Source organism: Sebastes umbrosus, chromosome 15, assembly GCF_015220745.1.
Source record: "Sebastes umbrosus isolate fSebUmb1 chromosome 15, fSebUmb1.pri, whole genome shotgun sequence".
NCBI lineage: Eukaryota > Metazoa > Chordata > Actinopteri > Perciformes > Sebastidae > Sebastes > Sebastes umbrosus.
In genome coordinates this window covers 9,461,614-9,478,045 of record NC_051283.1, presented here as the reverse complement: position 1 = coordinate 9,478,045, position 16,432 = coordinate 9,461,614, and the positions used below count along the sequence as shown (strand labels likewise).

Genomic DNA, 16,432 nt, shown 5'->3' with positions numbered 1-16,432 from the left:
CCTAAATGCTTAGGATGGGTTAAATGCAGAGGTCAAATTTCATGTATGTACGTGTATGTATATGACGAATGTAATAAAGTTTCTTACATTAGAAGATTTATACTGTGTAAAGGTAAATATACATTAATCATTTGATTAATTAAAACAACAATTTGACTTATTTAGACTTCAGTTCTTGAGATATCTTCAACTATATTCCAACAGATTTTTGGGTTATGTCTGTATAATGTCCCATGGTCAGTGAATGAGTTATTCAAAAGCAACTTGTTTCCAACTTTATGTATAACATGCTTTTGATGAATGTGTCAAAGGCCTTGAACATGATAGAAAAGTTCAATTTGACAGCATTGTAGATGAGATGATAGCTTTTTTTTTTTTTTTTATCTTGGAATACTTAATTATCCTCAGTAAAGAGTCACTTGTTTGGATGAGGTTGCAGGAGATACAATCAAAACAAAATATGAACCTGATTTTACATCACTGTTATTTTATTGTGATCAATACATCACATGAATTCGACATCCACAAAAAAAAGTACAAATTTCAGTGCCTAGAGGGTTACAGTGAAGTTTTTACTGATAAAGAATCATATCAAAAGAGATCAACCTGGTCACTTTATAATAAATCACCACAAGAATTGTACTCAATATGTTTACCCCTTTTAAGATCTAACTCTTGGGTCGTAGAACTTCTCCTTATTATCCCAATTAAAATCCGAATCACTCAGCAAACGTCTAAGTTCTGTCAAGACACTCGCTTTAACCGTCTCCCTGTTCTCATCTGTGCACTTCTCAGATGTTGGTTGTACTTGCTTTTTAACCTTTTTATCATTTTTAAGCAAGTTGCTCAAACTTTCAGCTTCGGCACAGTTGCCATAGGCCCACTCTTTTTTTTCACTTGTTTCCAAACCAAACAAATTCCCACAGGATCTGCAAGGAGGCTTTACTGTTCCGTCACTGAGGTTAAATGCCTGGCACCTGACATGCTGTGGAAGTTTGATGGTCCCATCAAAATCCGTCTTCTTGGTCTTCTTTGGATAGTAGGTCATCACTGCATCAGCCACCTTACTGTCCCAGCTGCTAAGACAGGACGCAGCAATCATGATTCTCCTGGGATTACAGCCTGAAGTGGACATGGAGACTCCGTAGTACCTAGTACCTTTTGGGATGTTGCTTTGAGAGACACACATGGTAGAGGAGACCAGAACCTTTGATTCACCAGGCTTCAGTTGACTGACGAAGTCTTGCAGCCTTTTTCTTATTTCCTCTTCGTCATTTTCTCCATACAGGTGGACAATCTGTAAGAAACCACAAATATTATCAATATTATCAACGCCATTGATGTACAATAATCATAAACTGTAATATTTGAGGATGTTTAGGTGAAGTAGCAATTCTATACAACTTTACAAAGAAGAACTGAATTATATTTGACAATCTTACCATGTCCAGAAAACATGAGAATGGACTCCGCTTGGGTACTTGAGAGGAATAGAGGGCAAAAGGCCGAGGGAAGTCCTTCAACTTTTCGCTGAGTTCTTTATCATTACTCACAAGAGATTCTGGGATAAATTTTGGATCGTCTAACTTTCCCAAAAAGAAGATGCTGTGAAGAATCTGTAAAGTCAAAACACATTCAAGACAGTTATTACACGTCTTTGTTGAATAATTGATTGTGATTGGTCAATCACGGCGTTCTACAGTCTGTTCTTTATAGCAGACCGCTGCCAAAGAACGTATATTGCTAAGAAGTGAAAGTCAATTGTTCGTTCCATTGCAAAGTCAGCGCCCAGCAGCTGAGCTACACCGCCATTTCGGACTGAAAGCGTCCATCAGATGCCGGTTAAACGTCTGCTTACAAAATTATTTCTATTCTATTATTATAATTTTAATGTCTCTACCTAAATGGCCTGTGTTGAACAATAACAATTTTATAAATATGCATACTATTATAACAATTTACTTACTTACTTATTTATTTATTAAACTTTTTTGCCCGACTGCTTCCCAGAGGAGCATAAAGTGAGCAATGGACATAAATAGAAGTTACAAAAATCCATCACACAGATTTTGAGAGCAATCTTAAACTTTTTCATGTCAAGGACCCCCAGAATCTACGTCCAACAGACCACAGACCATGGATGTATAAGAGGTTGTGCCCTGTGCTTTTGTCCTGCGTGTTAGTAAATAACTTACAAATACATTATGTTCTGTTTATGTCATGCTACTAGCACTACTAGCTACTGGCCGATAGCTGGTTGTTTGGGAACAGAGATGTTCATCCACCATGGTACAGGCTACAGCATACAGCCCATGGGTGTATTATAAGATAATAAAAGTGATGAATTACAGTCAATATATCCATTATTACAGCCACATACAGCTAGCAGGAAGCTGGCAGAACCGGATATGTCAAATGAGCGTGCAGGAAGGTGCAGTTCCGTGGGTCTGATGCTCGTTTATTATGCCGAGGAAAATAACTCTGGATTCAGCTATTAGCTGATTTTACGACTTTAAGGACATAACGATTTAAAAGACGGCTATTTAAGTTTTCTTACTTAGTTGATTTACCTCAAAAAAATTATCCTCTGATTTAAAGACGTCTCTTTATATATTCACGGCTATGGACTCATTGGTGTTTACAGTCCAAAATGGTGGCAGCACTACTGCAGCGCCATCTAGCAACCATTGTCAAAACAGCACCAGCATTTCTTTGCTTCTAGACTCTTTGCCACTGCTATGTATTACAGACCGTTGCTATGGTCACAGTTCTCTCTGCGGACTCTGGAGGACCATGAGGTACATATCCATAGTAGGTGTATTACTTACAGTAGATGACGGTCGGCACGCCCCCAGTTTGGAGAAACAGAGAGGAGTACCAACACAGGAGCAAAGCAATACAGTGCTGTAGATGGGGACGTCCAAAATACGCATTTTAGCCACCTAGAAGAAAGGCTAACCTAAAAAAAATAATATCCGTTTAAGTGTAAGCTATATTTAGAATATTTTCTGATGGCGAAATTTACCAAAAGTGAAACGTATCTATACGGTATTATCATCTGAGCCTGCTGGCTTTGGAGAAAGCATAAATAAGTTTCACTTTCAGTTCAGTTTCCCCGTCGGAAAGGAGAAGGTCTGTCTGATGGCAAGATAAAGAGGTGAAAATATTCTAAATATAGCGTACATTTAAACGGATATACATTTTTTTAGGTGAACCTTTCTTTTAGGTGGCTAAAATATGTTTTTTTTCCATCCCCGTCCCCGTCCACAGCACTGTATTGCTTTGCTCCGATGACGGTGCTCCAGTCTTTTTCTCCAAGCTGGGGGCGTGCCAACCATCATCTACTGTAAGTAATACACTGACTATGGATAAGTACCTCATACAACCCCACTTCAAAAAACACCTGTACTATCCCTTTAACTAAGTAGCTATGTAATAAGCAGAATAATGTACATCAAGCCGGTCATTGTTGAGAAATAAACCCCTTCAGGGCAATGCAAGACCCCTCCGTGATCCCCCTGTCAGGGTTTATTTCACAACGATGACCGACTCGCTGTATATTATCCCTTAAATATCGCTCTCCGTGTTTGTGTGTAACTGAGAAGCACTGTGTGTACAACATACACTGTGACAAGGCATTATGTCCAAAAACAGAATATTTCAAAAGTTCATTACAGTCCTCATCAGACGTACCTCATCCATAAGCAGTGTAGGGTGTGTTGCATTCAGTTTCACCATTTCATGGATAATCAGGAAAGCATTCCCTCTGAAAGATAGTTTCTTTTTCAGAAACTCTTCTGCTCTAAAATAATAAAAAATTAAATATTTGAATAAAAAAGCAGGATGCAGCAATAACAACTTGTGTTTCAGTAAATCAGCTCACTCACCTCTTTGTATCTTCTGTCGATGTCCCGTTTACGTTAGTAGCCTGATGCAATCAGAAATAATACACAGCACATTACAACAATTACACTGACAACACATTAAATTAGCAATGTAGAAATTAATCATAAAGATATAAAATAATGGCAAAGAGAAGCACTTAAAAGCAGCTACTCACCATTGTCAGTCGAGTAGATGAAACAGAAAGAAAGAAATTAAGCTCTGCCCTCTGATTCAAACAGACACTCCTTGATGTGATGAAATTGTCATGACAGTTACAATAACATATGAATAAAACTTGACATACATACATTACATCTATTGAATGCATCTATTGTTTTACTGGAATGTCATAGTTCTGGCAGCAGGAAGTCTTTTAAAGTACCTGTATAAGGAGTGCTGGTGGATACACATAAAGAGCACTAAACCCCTGAAATTAAAAGCTGTTTACACCAAGAACTAATACATTGTTTGAGAAAATACAATTAAACTAGAATTACCTCCTCGTGGTTGTATGCCTCTGCCAACCAGTCAAGTTGCAGTTTACATCCATGTCTGTCCAAAATGTCATCACTTCACCATTTTATCCTGTTAGACATTTGTGTGAAATTGTCATATTTATCATATGAATTCTAGAGTTGTGGCCAAAAATGTGTTTTGTGAGGTCACGTTGACCTTTGACAACCAAAATCTAATCAGGCAACTCAATCTCATGGTAAAAAGTGTAATAGACCTGCCTGTCCACTGGAAGAAAGCATGTCAGTGTCACATTTTGCCTCGCCGAGGCGTGAATATTACACGCCTTGCATGAAGGTGCAGTGTTATGAAGTGATGCTTGTCAAGTGTTTTCCGTATTCCGTACAGAGCTCCAAGCTAGTGCCGTAGTATAAAAAGTAAGAAAGACCACTTATGGTGGGCGGCTCGTTTTTTTTTTTTGCAAGTTGCGTTAATGACATTTGTAGCGTGTTTTCCGAACTGATGTTATGTCGTTTCTGTACATGTTTCACTTAGTTTACGCACTTATTTTAAGCCCAACCATGACGTTTTCCCTTACCCTAACTAACTTACCCTTATTGTTGCCTGATCCTAAATCTGTAATCTCTAATCGGCTTTGTTGTCCCCTGCTGGTACTGCACGTTAATGCAGGCGTGTAATAATCACGTCTCTTCGAGGCAAAATGTGACACTGACACGATATCCTGTAGTGGACAGGCGGGTCTATTACACGCTCTGGTGTGACATCAGGTTGAACTAGAATGGCACTCGGAGAGCGCAGACCTCCGCCAAGGTGCCTGAGTTTAAAAACAGATCACAGCTCACAGCTGACGGTACCATGAGGTGGGCGGTTTATTATTAACACGGTGTGTTTCCGTGTAACGTAACCGCGGATGCCTCTCTCATTCAGCAGCCTTGTTATGTCTGTATAACGTTACACTACGTTGTCTCTCATACTGTCATCTACCGCTTTTTTCTTTCTCACCGCGGATGGATAGCAGCTCCCGCACCTCGATGTCTCGCCTCACATCCACACACGTATCTCTCTGCTCTAAGAAGTAGGCGGGGTCACGTATCATCAATGCGTCATCAGTTACACTGTGCATGTGTTATACCACGTGGTCTTAATGCTCAGGCTGATCTGAATCCTTAAAAATATTCCTGAATCCGGATCATGATCCGGATCGCCACCATAATCTAATGGATTGTTCATTGTGCCACACCCCACCCCTCCAAAGATTTCATTCAAATCCATCGCACACTTTTGGAGTAATCCTGCTAACAGACAGACAAACAAACACCGGTGAAAACATAACACCCTTCAAGGCCCTTGGCCTTAGCGGAGGTAATCAGGTCATTTTTGGGTCCAAGTGGACATCTGTGCCAAATTTGAAGAAATTCCTTCCAGGCCTTCCTGAGATATCACATTCACAAGAGTGGACCGGGCAGATGGACAACCCGAAAACTTAAAGTTAAAAAGTCTTAAAGCTGCAGTAAGCAGAATATCTTTGGCATCATTGGGCAAAAACTCCATAACATTTCAGCATATTATAATTCAAGTGTTATGAGAGAAAACTAGACTTCTGCTCCTCCTCTCTGTTTTCAGGCTTTAAAAAATCTAGCTTGTGACGGGAGACTTTGGCCAATCACAGGTCATTTCAGAGAGAGAGCATTCCTATTGGCTGTTCATTCAACAGAGGCAGCTGTCAATCACTTGCAAACTCCGATCAAACGGTCAAACTAGGCAGCGCTGATCAAATATGAATCAATATTCTGTTACTGTAATGACTATTTCTCTCCTCAAATGTTTAGCTGCAAAATGAGAAAGTTTGCTCCGGATGGTGGGCGATGCTTGGTATTTCTTCAACTGATCTCAACATGGCGGCCGGATCACAAAACTCTCTCATTTTACAGCTAAACAGTAAACTAACATAATTTCTGCCAGGGATCAAACTGCCAACCTTACTGTTAAAGGACGACAACTCTACCCGCTGAGCTACAGCCACCCCCCAAAACATAATGCCTCCGGCCATAGACACTAATATGAATGCAAAATATTGCAACACTTCATTAGCTAGAGTACTTTTCAGACAAGACATGACATGTCTGTATTGCTAAAATAGCACCACACCCAACAGAAGCAAAAAAAGTTGCTGAACATAAGCAGAAATGGAAAATCCCGCTCATGCAGTAACAGCTAAGTTGAGAACAACACAAGCACATTGGTTTACACAATACAGGATTTTAGATATATAATTTCATTTAATTTTTCATTAGTCAAATCTGCTCCAAAATTATTGGACTTCCTGTTAGAGCTCTCTCCACCCTATGCGAGCAGCAGATGTTAAAGTCAGCCGGCAGGATCTTACAGGACCCCTCACACGTCCTATTCCCTGCATTTGAGTGGCTCCCCCTCAGGATGCCGGCTTCGCTGCCCATGCTGCAGGACACAGAGAAGGGCAACCTTTGTCCCCAAGGCTGTCCTGCTCCTCAACTCCCAACCATCCCTGTCCCTCTACTCACCCCAACTACTTTCCTGTATTTGTCAGTTTAAACTGTGTTGTTTTCAGCCTGGATTATGACTTAAACTTCTTCATATGTGTGTAATATTACCATACAATCACCGCACTGAGCTCTGATTGGTCAGTAGGAGGTGCTTTCATACAAGTTGATCTCTTATGTGGAACATAACCTGCTCCGGAGCAGGTTAGCCGTTCAGCATAAGTTACCATGGAGATCTACCCCGGTAAGAAGCGAACCAGCTTTGTAGTACGGAAAACCCAGAGTTAACCCTGAAGTTACCTCGATAACCACAAATCCTGCTTCGTAGTACAGGCCTCTAGAGTGGTTCAGTAGGAGGTTCTTAAGTACAAGTAAACAATCTAGGTAATCTGTACAAATGACAATGTATCTAACACTGAAAATAATAGCTGGCCAATAAGCTCTAATGTAACATAGTAAACCTGTACAAGGTTTCTGTTGATGGTTCCCCTTTAATATCTTTTATAATATCCTATAGTATTTTGTATATAGTAATAATAGAAAAGAGTGTCACAGTGGGTTTGTTGTGCTTTGAAAATGAGTTAGAAAGCATTAATAAAACACAAACATGGGGTGTATTTTTCAGCAAAACCTTTAATGTTACCATGGTTAATAGGTTGGATTGAGGTCTAGTGACTGTGAAGGCCTTAACATATGATTCACATCATTTTCATAAAACCATTCACCGACTCCTTATTCCATGCATGAAACTATCTGCATTCATCACATATAAGATAAGATAAGATAAGATAAGATAAGATAAGATAAGATAAGATGAACCTTTATTAATCCCCGGAGGGAAATTCAGGTGTCAAAGCAGCAACATCAGCAACATCAGCAAACAGAGTGAAACACAGGAGAGGTAAAGGTATATAAAAATGATAAAAACAATAATAGAGATATAAAAGATACAGAGTGAATGGGTGAACATAGTGTGTACAGTTCCTCAATAAATAAATGTAATATGTACATATGTGCAGTCTATAAAGTGGTATATAGGATGTATAGTGTTAAGTAAGTGTAAAGTGCGCCAATGGTTAGAGTCCAAGATGGTTGCAGATAGTGCGTGTTTAAAGTTCTCAAAGTCCTCATACTGTAGTTCTCATATGGGGGTCAGCCTTGCCCCTCATCTTGACTAGCTCATCATAGAGGGCGTGGGAGGGGTTCTCCAGGATAGTGTCCAGCTTCCTCCTCATCCTCCCCTCTGCCACCATCTGTCCACTGATTCATTCACGTTTTTCCTTTAATCTGTCACCAGCCTACACAACATTAAAATTGATACATACACATATATACCAATCAGCCATAACATTAGGACACCATGGACACCCTGACCGGTCTGCGGCTACGCAGCCCAATACACAACACACTGTGATGCACTGTGTGTTCTGACACCTTTCTATCAGAACCAGCATTAACTTTTTCAGCAATGTGAGCTACAGTAGCTCTTCTATTGGATCGGACAACACGGGCCAGCCTTCGCTCCCCACGTGCATCAATGAGCCTTGGGTTCAAAATGTTCACTTGCTGCCTTAATATATCCCACCCACTGCCAGGTGCCGTTGTAACGGGATAATCAATGTTATAGCTGATCGGTGTATGGTGTACAGTCCGGACACTTATTGAAGACTGCAACCCCGCCTTCAGGTCAGGTGACAGAGTGCAGAACAGCACAGCCAGAGCAGACCTGAGGAGAGGCATTAAAGCTGCAAAGGTGGCCTACACAAGGGAAAAAAAGGACCACTTCTCAGGCCCCGACCCTCGGCGAGCTTGGCACGGAATAAAAAACATCACCAACTACAAGGGCAACAACACCACGACTGATTACGCGGACACCTTGCTGGCAGAGGAGCTACTTTGCTCGCTTTGAGGTAAACTGGCCAACCACAATCACACTACACTCATCATCCTCCAGCACCCACACATTCACACTGCAGGAACACCAAGTGAGACGCGTACGCGGGTCGGTGAACCCGAGGAAAGCTGCTGGTCCGGATGGGTTTGCCTGGGAAAGTGCTAAAAGCGTGTGCCTACCAGCTCTCAGGGGTCCTTACCAATATCTTTCCCTAAGCCAAGCCACCATCCCACCCTGCCTAAAGTCTCCCACCATTATCCAGGTTCCCAAAAAAACAGCCATAAACTGTCTCAATGACTACAGGGCGATCGCACTCACATCAGTAATCATGAGAGGCTGGTTTCACAACCCATCAAGGCCAGCCTCCCTCCCTCCATCGACCAGTTTGCATACAGAACAAACCGGTCCACAGAAGATGCCATTTCCATAGCCCTCCACACTGCGCTGAGCCACTTTGAACACACAGGCAGCTATGTAAGAATGCTCTTCATAGACTACAGCTCAGCATTTAACACCATCATCCCGGACATACTGGTCAGGAAACTGCTGGGCCTACACCTCCCCTCATCCACCTGCGCCTGGATTAAGGACTTTCTCACCAACCGACCGCAGACAGTGAAGCTTGACCCCCACTGATCCTCTTCCTTCTCACTCAGCACCAGCTCTCCTCAAGGCTGTGTGCTGAGCCCGCTACTCTATGCACTCTACACCCATGACTGCACTCATCGCACCCCTCAAACACTGTCATCAAATTTGCAGACGACACCACCGTGGTTGGGCTCATCTTGAAAGGAGATGAGACAGCCTACAGAGACGAGGTCCAGCGACTGACGGCATGGTGTGCAGACAATAACCTGGCTCTCAACACAGTAAAAATAAAGGAAGGCAAAGCAGCGTCTACACTTCCTGAGGCTACTCAGGAAAAACAAACTGGGACAGAAGCTGCTGGTGGCCTTCTATCGCTCTGCCATCGAGAGCATACTGGCATATGGCATCACAGTGTGGTACGCTGGGTGCTCAACTGCGGACAAGAGAGCTCTCCAGAGGGTCATAAACTCAGCCCAAAAGATTGTTGGCTGCCCTCTGCCCTCCCTGGAGGACATTTCCAGTTCCCACTGCCTCAACAGGGCCAAAAACATTATCAAGGAGTCCTCCCACCAAGCACATCACCTATTTAACCTGTTGCCCTCTGGCAGGCGCTACAGGTCCATCAGATGCCTGCCTGCCTTCACTCAGCTCGCTCCACCTCACGTGCATGCGTGCACACTACACACTGCAGAAGAGTTAGTTTAGCTCTGAGAATATCTAGTGAATGTACAGTGGACGTTTGTACAGAAATAACTGCTGCAGCTCCTCCAGACCAACAGAGGTTTCCCGTGTCTTGTGAAGTGACGGGGCTCCGCAGAGAGAAACGTTATCGTCTCCGACCGGGTGCCGGTGTCTCCCCCGTTCCCTCCAGCTGCAGTCGGGAGGATGAAGCAGGAAAAGCCAACACTAGGATCAGCATTGATTCATGGAGAGACCTTCGTCTGGTCAGCTAACATTACTGCCAAGCAGCTGAAATATAGAGTGATATTGTGGTTTTAGCTGACGTGTGTTGCCTCACTGTTTTGAGCGATGCTCGTTCATGTCTATTTAGAGCGAGCAAGCCCGAACCCGACGCTGACTTTCGTTGACTTAACGGCCACAGGTGTCGCTGTTAACAAGCATTTCTGATTCTAACAAACAGTCCTTTAACTGCACTGAGCTGGAGAAGCCTCCAAATTTCGTTGTACCATGTACAATGACAATAAAGCTTTCTATTCTATTCTATTGTGACCCACTGCTTGACCCACTGCTTGACCCACTGCTTGACCCACTGCTATACCCACTGCTTGACCCACTGCTTGACCGCCTGCGCCCTCTGGAGCGGTTGGAGTTGGGGTGGCAGCGTAACTGCTTTGTGGTAACTGGAATGTAAAAGGTCACTCGTTTCCCTTGTTTTCTCTTTTCTGCACCTGACTTCCCTTTTTTTTGTCTTTTCTGCACCTGACTTCTGTTGCCTTTTCTGGGGCCATTCTTTCTGAAACACTGGCGGCAGTATTGTGGCCAGGCTGTTTTGGTGCCCCTCTTTTGGGGCTGTTTTGTTTGGCGATATCTCCACATTGCAAGGAGGTTCTGGGTTCGAACCCGGCTTGGGGCCATTCTGTGTGGAGTTTGCATGTTCTGTGTGATGGTTTTTCGGCTTCCTCTCACAGTGCAAAGACTTGCAGATCTCCTGTGACTCTGTAAAATAAAAATTACTGAATGATTAATTATTCCACACAAGAGACAACTGAAAGAGACCTTAACGTTTACCCTGCAGCAAAGACAAAGATACCCACCTTTGTTTTGTTTGAGCAATTTGAGATTCTCAAGTAATTCAGACTTTTTTGACATCACCAGTTCATGAAACTGTTGGTCCAGCCTCTTCTGCACTTCTGCCCAGTCCTCCTCGGTCTACACACAAAAGACCATATAAAAAAAAAAAAGTTGTCAGTGCCCACAGGTGATCAATCATCAGGGTCAACAATCACAAAGCCCTGTTTGTTCCCAGCAGCTTAACTGTAACTTCTCACCTTGTGTTTGAAGGCCTCTCCCTCGTAATATCTCTTGGGTGCTGGATACTCTATTCCGTTGCGTTGTAGCTGCCTCATGCTTGAAGCCACCAAATGCAGCTTCTCTCCATCATAGGCATACACCTTTCTGTCCTCACAGGTCATCAGAACGAGCTGGTCACTCGGGCACGAGGTCCCCTCCACTACACCTACAACCTGCATGCTTACTATCTCGGGAAGGTAGAATTTCCCCCACCCATTCACCTCGTCCTCTTCCTCACTGTAAATGGTGTCGTCCAGGTCTCCTATTGTCAATGTGGCACCAGGTGGGTTCTCTAAGTCTAAAGTTTTGTGTCTATGCATGGATACATAGTCTGACACCTGTGTCAGGTAATCTGAACCTGCAAACACATGCCGGACAAGAGGAATTTGATGTAATATGGAAAATACTTGCTTCAAGGTTTTATGACATGTTAGGAAAAGATGTATTCTATATATTTGCACTCTTCTTACTTTGTACTGCAACTGCTGCACAACAATTTCTCTTGGGATAAATAATCTTATCTTACCTTTTTCACTGTTGCGCCATGGGAATAGATCAGACCGCTGACCTGCCGAACTGAAGGATAGAAAAGATGAGAAATGAATCTTTGGACAATTAAAGACTGAAAGTCAATCAGTGTGCTCCAGTCCTTTTTTTCTTTCTTTGGAAGTTTGCTATCCTGAGCAATGGCATGGCTGTCCATGGCACTGAGAGGCACCGGATTCAACGGCATACTGCTGGAAGATGTGTGGAAACCCTCTGTCAACTAAGGGCGCTTTCACAAGCCACAGTCCATTTTGGCTAGTCCCAATCAGAGTGAAATTGATACTTTTGGTTTGTTTTCATTTTAGTCTGGTTCGGTTTCACAGTGCACAAATCAAAGTGGACCAAATATCAAAAAAAGTTGCTGAGGGGCGTGTACAAAGGTGCAAACTTATTTTTTTTGTTGAGAGCTGCTACTTCTACGCAGGGAATCACAGACTATGATGCTGTCAACGTTTTTTCACTTCGACTCTGCACTGATCTACTGTGTGCACAAATCCCTTCTCCTCCAGTTCATCTCAAATTACTTTATAAACGTTACTGTTTATGCTATCTTTATTTAGCATATTCTGTATGTTCTTTTCTGCCCAGATGTCAAGCAAACATCGGAATATTGCAGAGGTCCAGGTCAGTAACGTTACTGTTTTGTAGTTGTGTTTTATACTACAGTGTTAGTTTTCTTAACAGAGATGCCATTCTCTGTTTCCTGCCCAGGGACTACAAATGTAAACTATCTTATAGCTAACTCTGGTACAGCTAAGAAGCTGTGCACTGTCCCTGTCAAATAAATAAATGAGTAAATGACTAAATTAATAAAGACCTCTCCCACTCATGTTAACCTGTCGTTTACCTGTGTCCATCTCAATAAATGCCCGCACAGGCAGCCTGTATTTTGGTTCGCTTGGAAACAATCTGAGACCGCCTCCCGAAAGAGGACTCGGTTCAGTTGTTTTGGTCCACACCAGAGTATGATTACTGCATTCACAACTGTCCAAACAAAACGTAAAAAGAAAACCTTCTGTTTGTGTTCCACATTTGCTCTGGCATTTTTTTAGTTTCTCTCGACACATTTTGCTATTATTTGTGATGTTGGAAGCATCTTGTAATGGCTTTATATTTAAACTGCTTTCAATTATTCAAACTAGCCACTAAATGCTCTGTAACAAGATACCTGGGAAGACAGGTGTGTTACTTAACACACCCGTCTTCTCAGGTATCCTGACATTGTTCATTTAAACTTCCCTGACCAGAAAAGAAAACTGGTTCTTACCTGCAGCAGCTCCCTGTACTGTTCTCCAGCCTTGCTGTCTGTCAGCAAGAAAATAAAATGTGTATGGTTAAAGTGGTGGAAAAATACTCAAACCTTTACTCAGTATTATAATATTATCACAGAATCTGGGCCTAGGCAATATACTGTATTATTAGAAAACAACTAATCTAAATCTGTCAAATACATTTTAATAGAAATACAACAAAATACATTGTGCTGTTGGCCTATGGTTAAAATGTGGGCCATGTCACCCTTTAGGTCCCATGTTTGATTTATTATGTGTCAGTAAAAAAATGCCAAAAACAATGTTTAAACGTAGTCCCATTTGAAATGTAGTGGATTAACAGCAGGACATTTTGCAAAATGAAAGCACTGAGCTAAAGTGGAACTACAAATAAATACAGTATAACTAAATCAAATCTAAATATATAGTGTATATCTACAGTATATCTAAAATGGTATTTAAATATTTCACAAAAAAGGTTTGTAGGAAAATTAAAATGAGACAATTAAATATTCTGTTTGACTACTGAGTATTTAAAGGGTGAATAAATTCATATTTTTTTCTGTAGCGCACACCACTGTAAATAAAATAAATTAATAGCTAACCAACAGATGTTTCTTACTTTTCTTTCACTTGGACCGTCCTCCATTTTCAGTGTGGCACGCTGGCAGTCTGTTTCTGTCTCTAAAACAGAGAGGTGTTAAATTCAAAAGAGGAAGAAACAAAAACTGTATATATAAAAAAACAAAAACAAAAAAAAACTGATCTGAAGACGGATTAGGAAATAAAACAACAGAAAGTACAATTTCAAAACACTTTTTAGAGTAATTATAATAATCACCTTACACATTCAATAAAAAAAAACAAACAAACATAATTTAAGACCAAATGATCAAATTTCTAAAAATCTTTAATGATTTGTTTTTTTCCCTGAACGGCATCATTTCATATTAATGAGTTACTAGCTGTAAAAGTTGTGTTTAAAATGTAACTTTTAAGTGATTGTTTATGACAATTAGATCCTATATTAAAATTCACTTCCTTGTGAGCTGCTGATTTGCTACGACGATGTTCTCCTCCTATTGTGCACACAATACACGCACACACTATTGGGTCATATATATAAAATATTAGCCTAAACTTCTGGATATATGCCCTAATTCCTTTTTATGTTTTCACAAATTAAACCAAAGTTGTATAAATGTGAATCTCTTTTAGATTTGAGCGTAAAGAGTCTGTAACAACCAGCAGGAGAACATTTGTCCTTTCATGTCCTCTAAAGACAGACGACAGCTTCTTTGTAATAATCTCAAATGTGAAAACTACAATCACGTTTATTAATGTTTAATCTGAAAACAATGTAAAGACACGCAAAAGGCACAAAACATTTTATGCTTTGTTAGGCTACTAAATTGTTCTAACAGAGATAGACTAGGTAAGACTGAACTAAATCAAAAGTGTGAGAAAAATCCTCATCAAACAAAGTAATAAATAATAGTTACCACACCTGAGTAGTAGACTGAAGCCTCAGCTGTCTTCGAGAATAATCCCGTTCCCATCTCTGGATGTATAAAGACAACAGAAGGTCTGAAGCCTCAGTAGTCTTCGAGGAAAATCCCGTCGCTATATGTATAAAGACAACAGAAGGTCTGAGCGACTTTCGACACTCCCTTCCTTGTTGCGCTGCTGCCTTCGAGTGCTCATCAAATGTTGTAAACTACGTCACTCTCTGCAAGTGCCGAACATAAGTTCCTTTCAGACGCTTTGTGATCAAATGATGGATGTTATATGCTCATATTCTGGGTCTGTTTTGGCTGGACAGTGTGAACCTCATATAGCCTGTGTAACACTCTGATCTGAGGAAGGAGGGAAGATAATTCTGGGCAGGTAAAGAAATATACCTGATGCCTAATAATGTCTCACTTTATTTCTACAGATCTGGATGGTTTTATCAGCACGTATTTAGCTGGACAGTGTGAATTTCATACATCCACTAGATAGATAGATAGAGAGATAGATAGATAGATAGATAGATGGATAGATAGTAACTTTATTGATCCCGAGGGAAATTCAAGTTTCCAGCATCACAGTTCCATAGTGCAAAAACATGTTTGTAAAAAGGCAGCAAAAAAGTTAGTAGTGCAAAGTACAAATAAAATATACCAGATATAAAAATACAAGGAGATGAAGAAAACTGTTAAAAGTGAATATAGTGCAGGGTAACAGCTGTGATACACAACTATTAAAAAAGTGAACTAACATTCATCTTGGCTGAAATAACGGGATGCAAATCTGGGCAGCTACAAAAAATGCATTTAACTCATAACACATAAAGACACTATTTTATTACAGTATTATTACATGGCTACCTACTTAAGAAATCAATAATTTGACACAAAAACAGTCCGCCAGAGTCCGACATCAGAATAAGGCCCATAGCAACGGTCTGTTATCCATAGCAACGATCTGCTATGAAGAAATAACAGACCGTAGAACGCTGTGATTGACCAATCAGAATCGAGTATTCAACAAAGCCCTGTATTCTGATTGGTCAATCACAGTTATTTCTTTATATAGCAGACCGTTGCTATGTATAACAGACCGTTGCCATGGGCCCTAATTCTGATGTCAACCTTTTTTGTGTCAAATTATTGATTTCTTAACTAAATAGCCGTGTAATAAGTGTGATAATGTACAGCTAGCGGGTCATTGTTGTGAAATAAACCCCGACGACGGCTCGCTGTACATTATCCCTTCCATAGAAAATGTTTTAATTTACATCTGGCTCTACATCAAAATAGACAATCATGAGATATACAGTATGATGCCAGATGCTTTTGATTACAATAAGCATAAGTAAAGAGTGAAAATGTTCAAAAATGCCCTATCTTGCATTGTTGAGAAAACGTAATAAACAAACAAAAACAGACACTTGATCCTTGGCCCAATTGTTTACCAGATTTAATCAAAATCTCTTACCAGGTTTCAGAGATATCTCACAAATAAACAAATGTGAATAACCTCTTTGGCCTGTAGGTTAAATGAACAGTGTGTAACATTTCGGGGGATCCGAGAGCAGGTCCTCTTCACGGAGTCTGCCATGTTGTTCCGCCATGTTTCTACAGTAGCCCAGGAAGGACAAACCAAACACTGGCTCTAGAGAGAGCCTTTAGTGTATTTCCGTTACCTGAAGGCCACCGTAGTTCTCCAACACGCTTGTGAAA

General features: G+C 41.0%; 1 protein-coding gene and 1 long non-coding RNA gene across 5 annotated transcripts in view; both read right to left on the bottom strand.

Annotated features, from left to right (window-relative positions):
- LOC119503969 overlaps positions 1-14,907 on the bottom strand; it is a 32,974-nt gene extending 18,067 nt beyond the window's left edge. The window contains exons 1-9 of one of the 4 annotated variants that reach the window (XM_037796051.1): positions 14,716-14,907; positions 13,831-13,892; positions 13,205-13,242; positions 11,918-11,967; positions 11,370-11,749; positions 11,136-11,250; positions 10,801-11,037; positions 10,656-10,769; positions 10,379-10,621 (exon numbers count right to left, since the gene is read on the bottom strand). In XM_037796051.1, coding sequence (XP_037651979.1) covers positions 10,572-10,621; positions 10,656-10,769; positions 10,801-11,037; positions 11,136-11,250; positions 11,370-11,749; positions 11,918-11,967; positions 13,205-13,242; positions 13,831-13,892; positions 14,716-14,767 — 1,098 coding nt within the window. In that variant the 5' untranslated portion in view covers positions 14,768-14,907 and the 3' untranslated portion in view covers positions 10,379-10,571. Of the gene's footprint in view, positions 1-10,378; positions 10,770-10,800; positions 11,038-11,135; positions 11,251-11,369; positions 11,750-11,917; positions 11,968-13,204; positions 13,243-13,830; positions 13,893-14,715 lie in introns of those variants that run through there. The other 3 variants (XM_037796049.1, XM_037796050.1, XM_037796052.1) reach the window with 3 other exon arrangements.
- LOC119503995 lies at positions 1,268-4,048 on the bottom strand. Its single transcript, XR_005210459.1, has 4 exons — positions 3,888-4,048; positions 3,694-3,802; positions 1,443-1,616; positions 1,268-1,297 (listed from the first exon to the last, which is right to left on the bottom strand). It is a non-coding gene; the product is annotated as an uncharacterized LOC119503995 (long non-coding RNA).
- Positions 14,908-16,432: the final 1,525 nt, after the last annotated feature.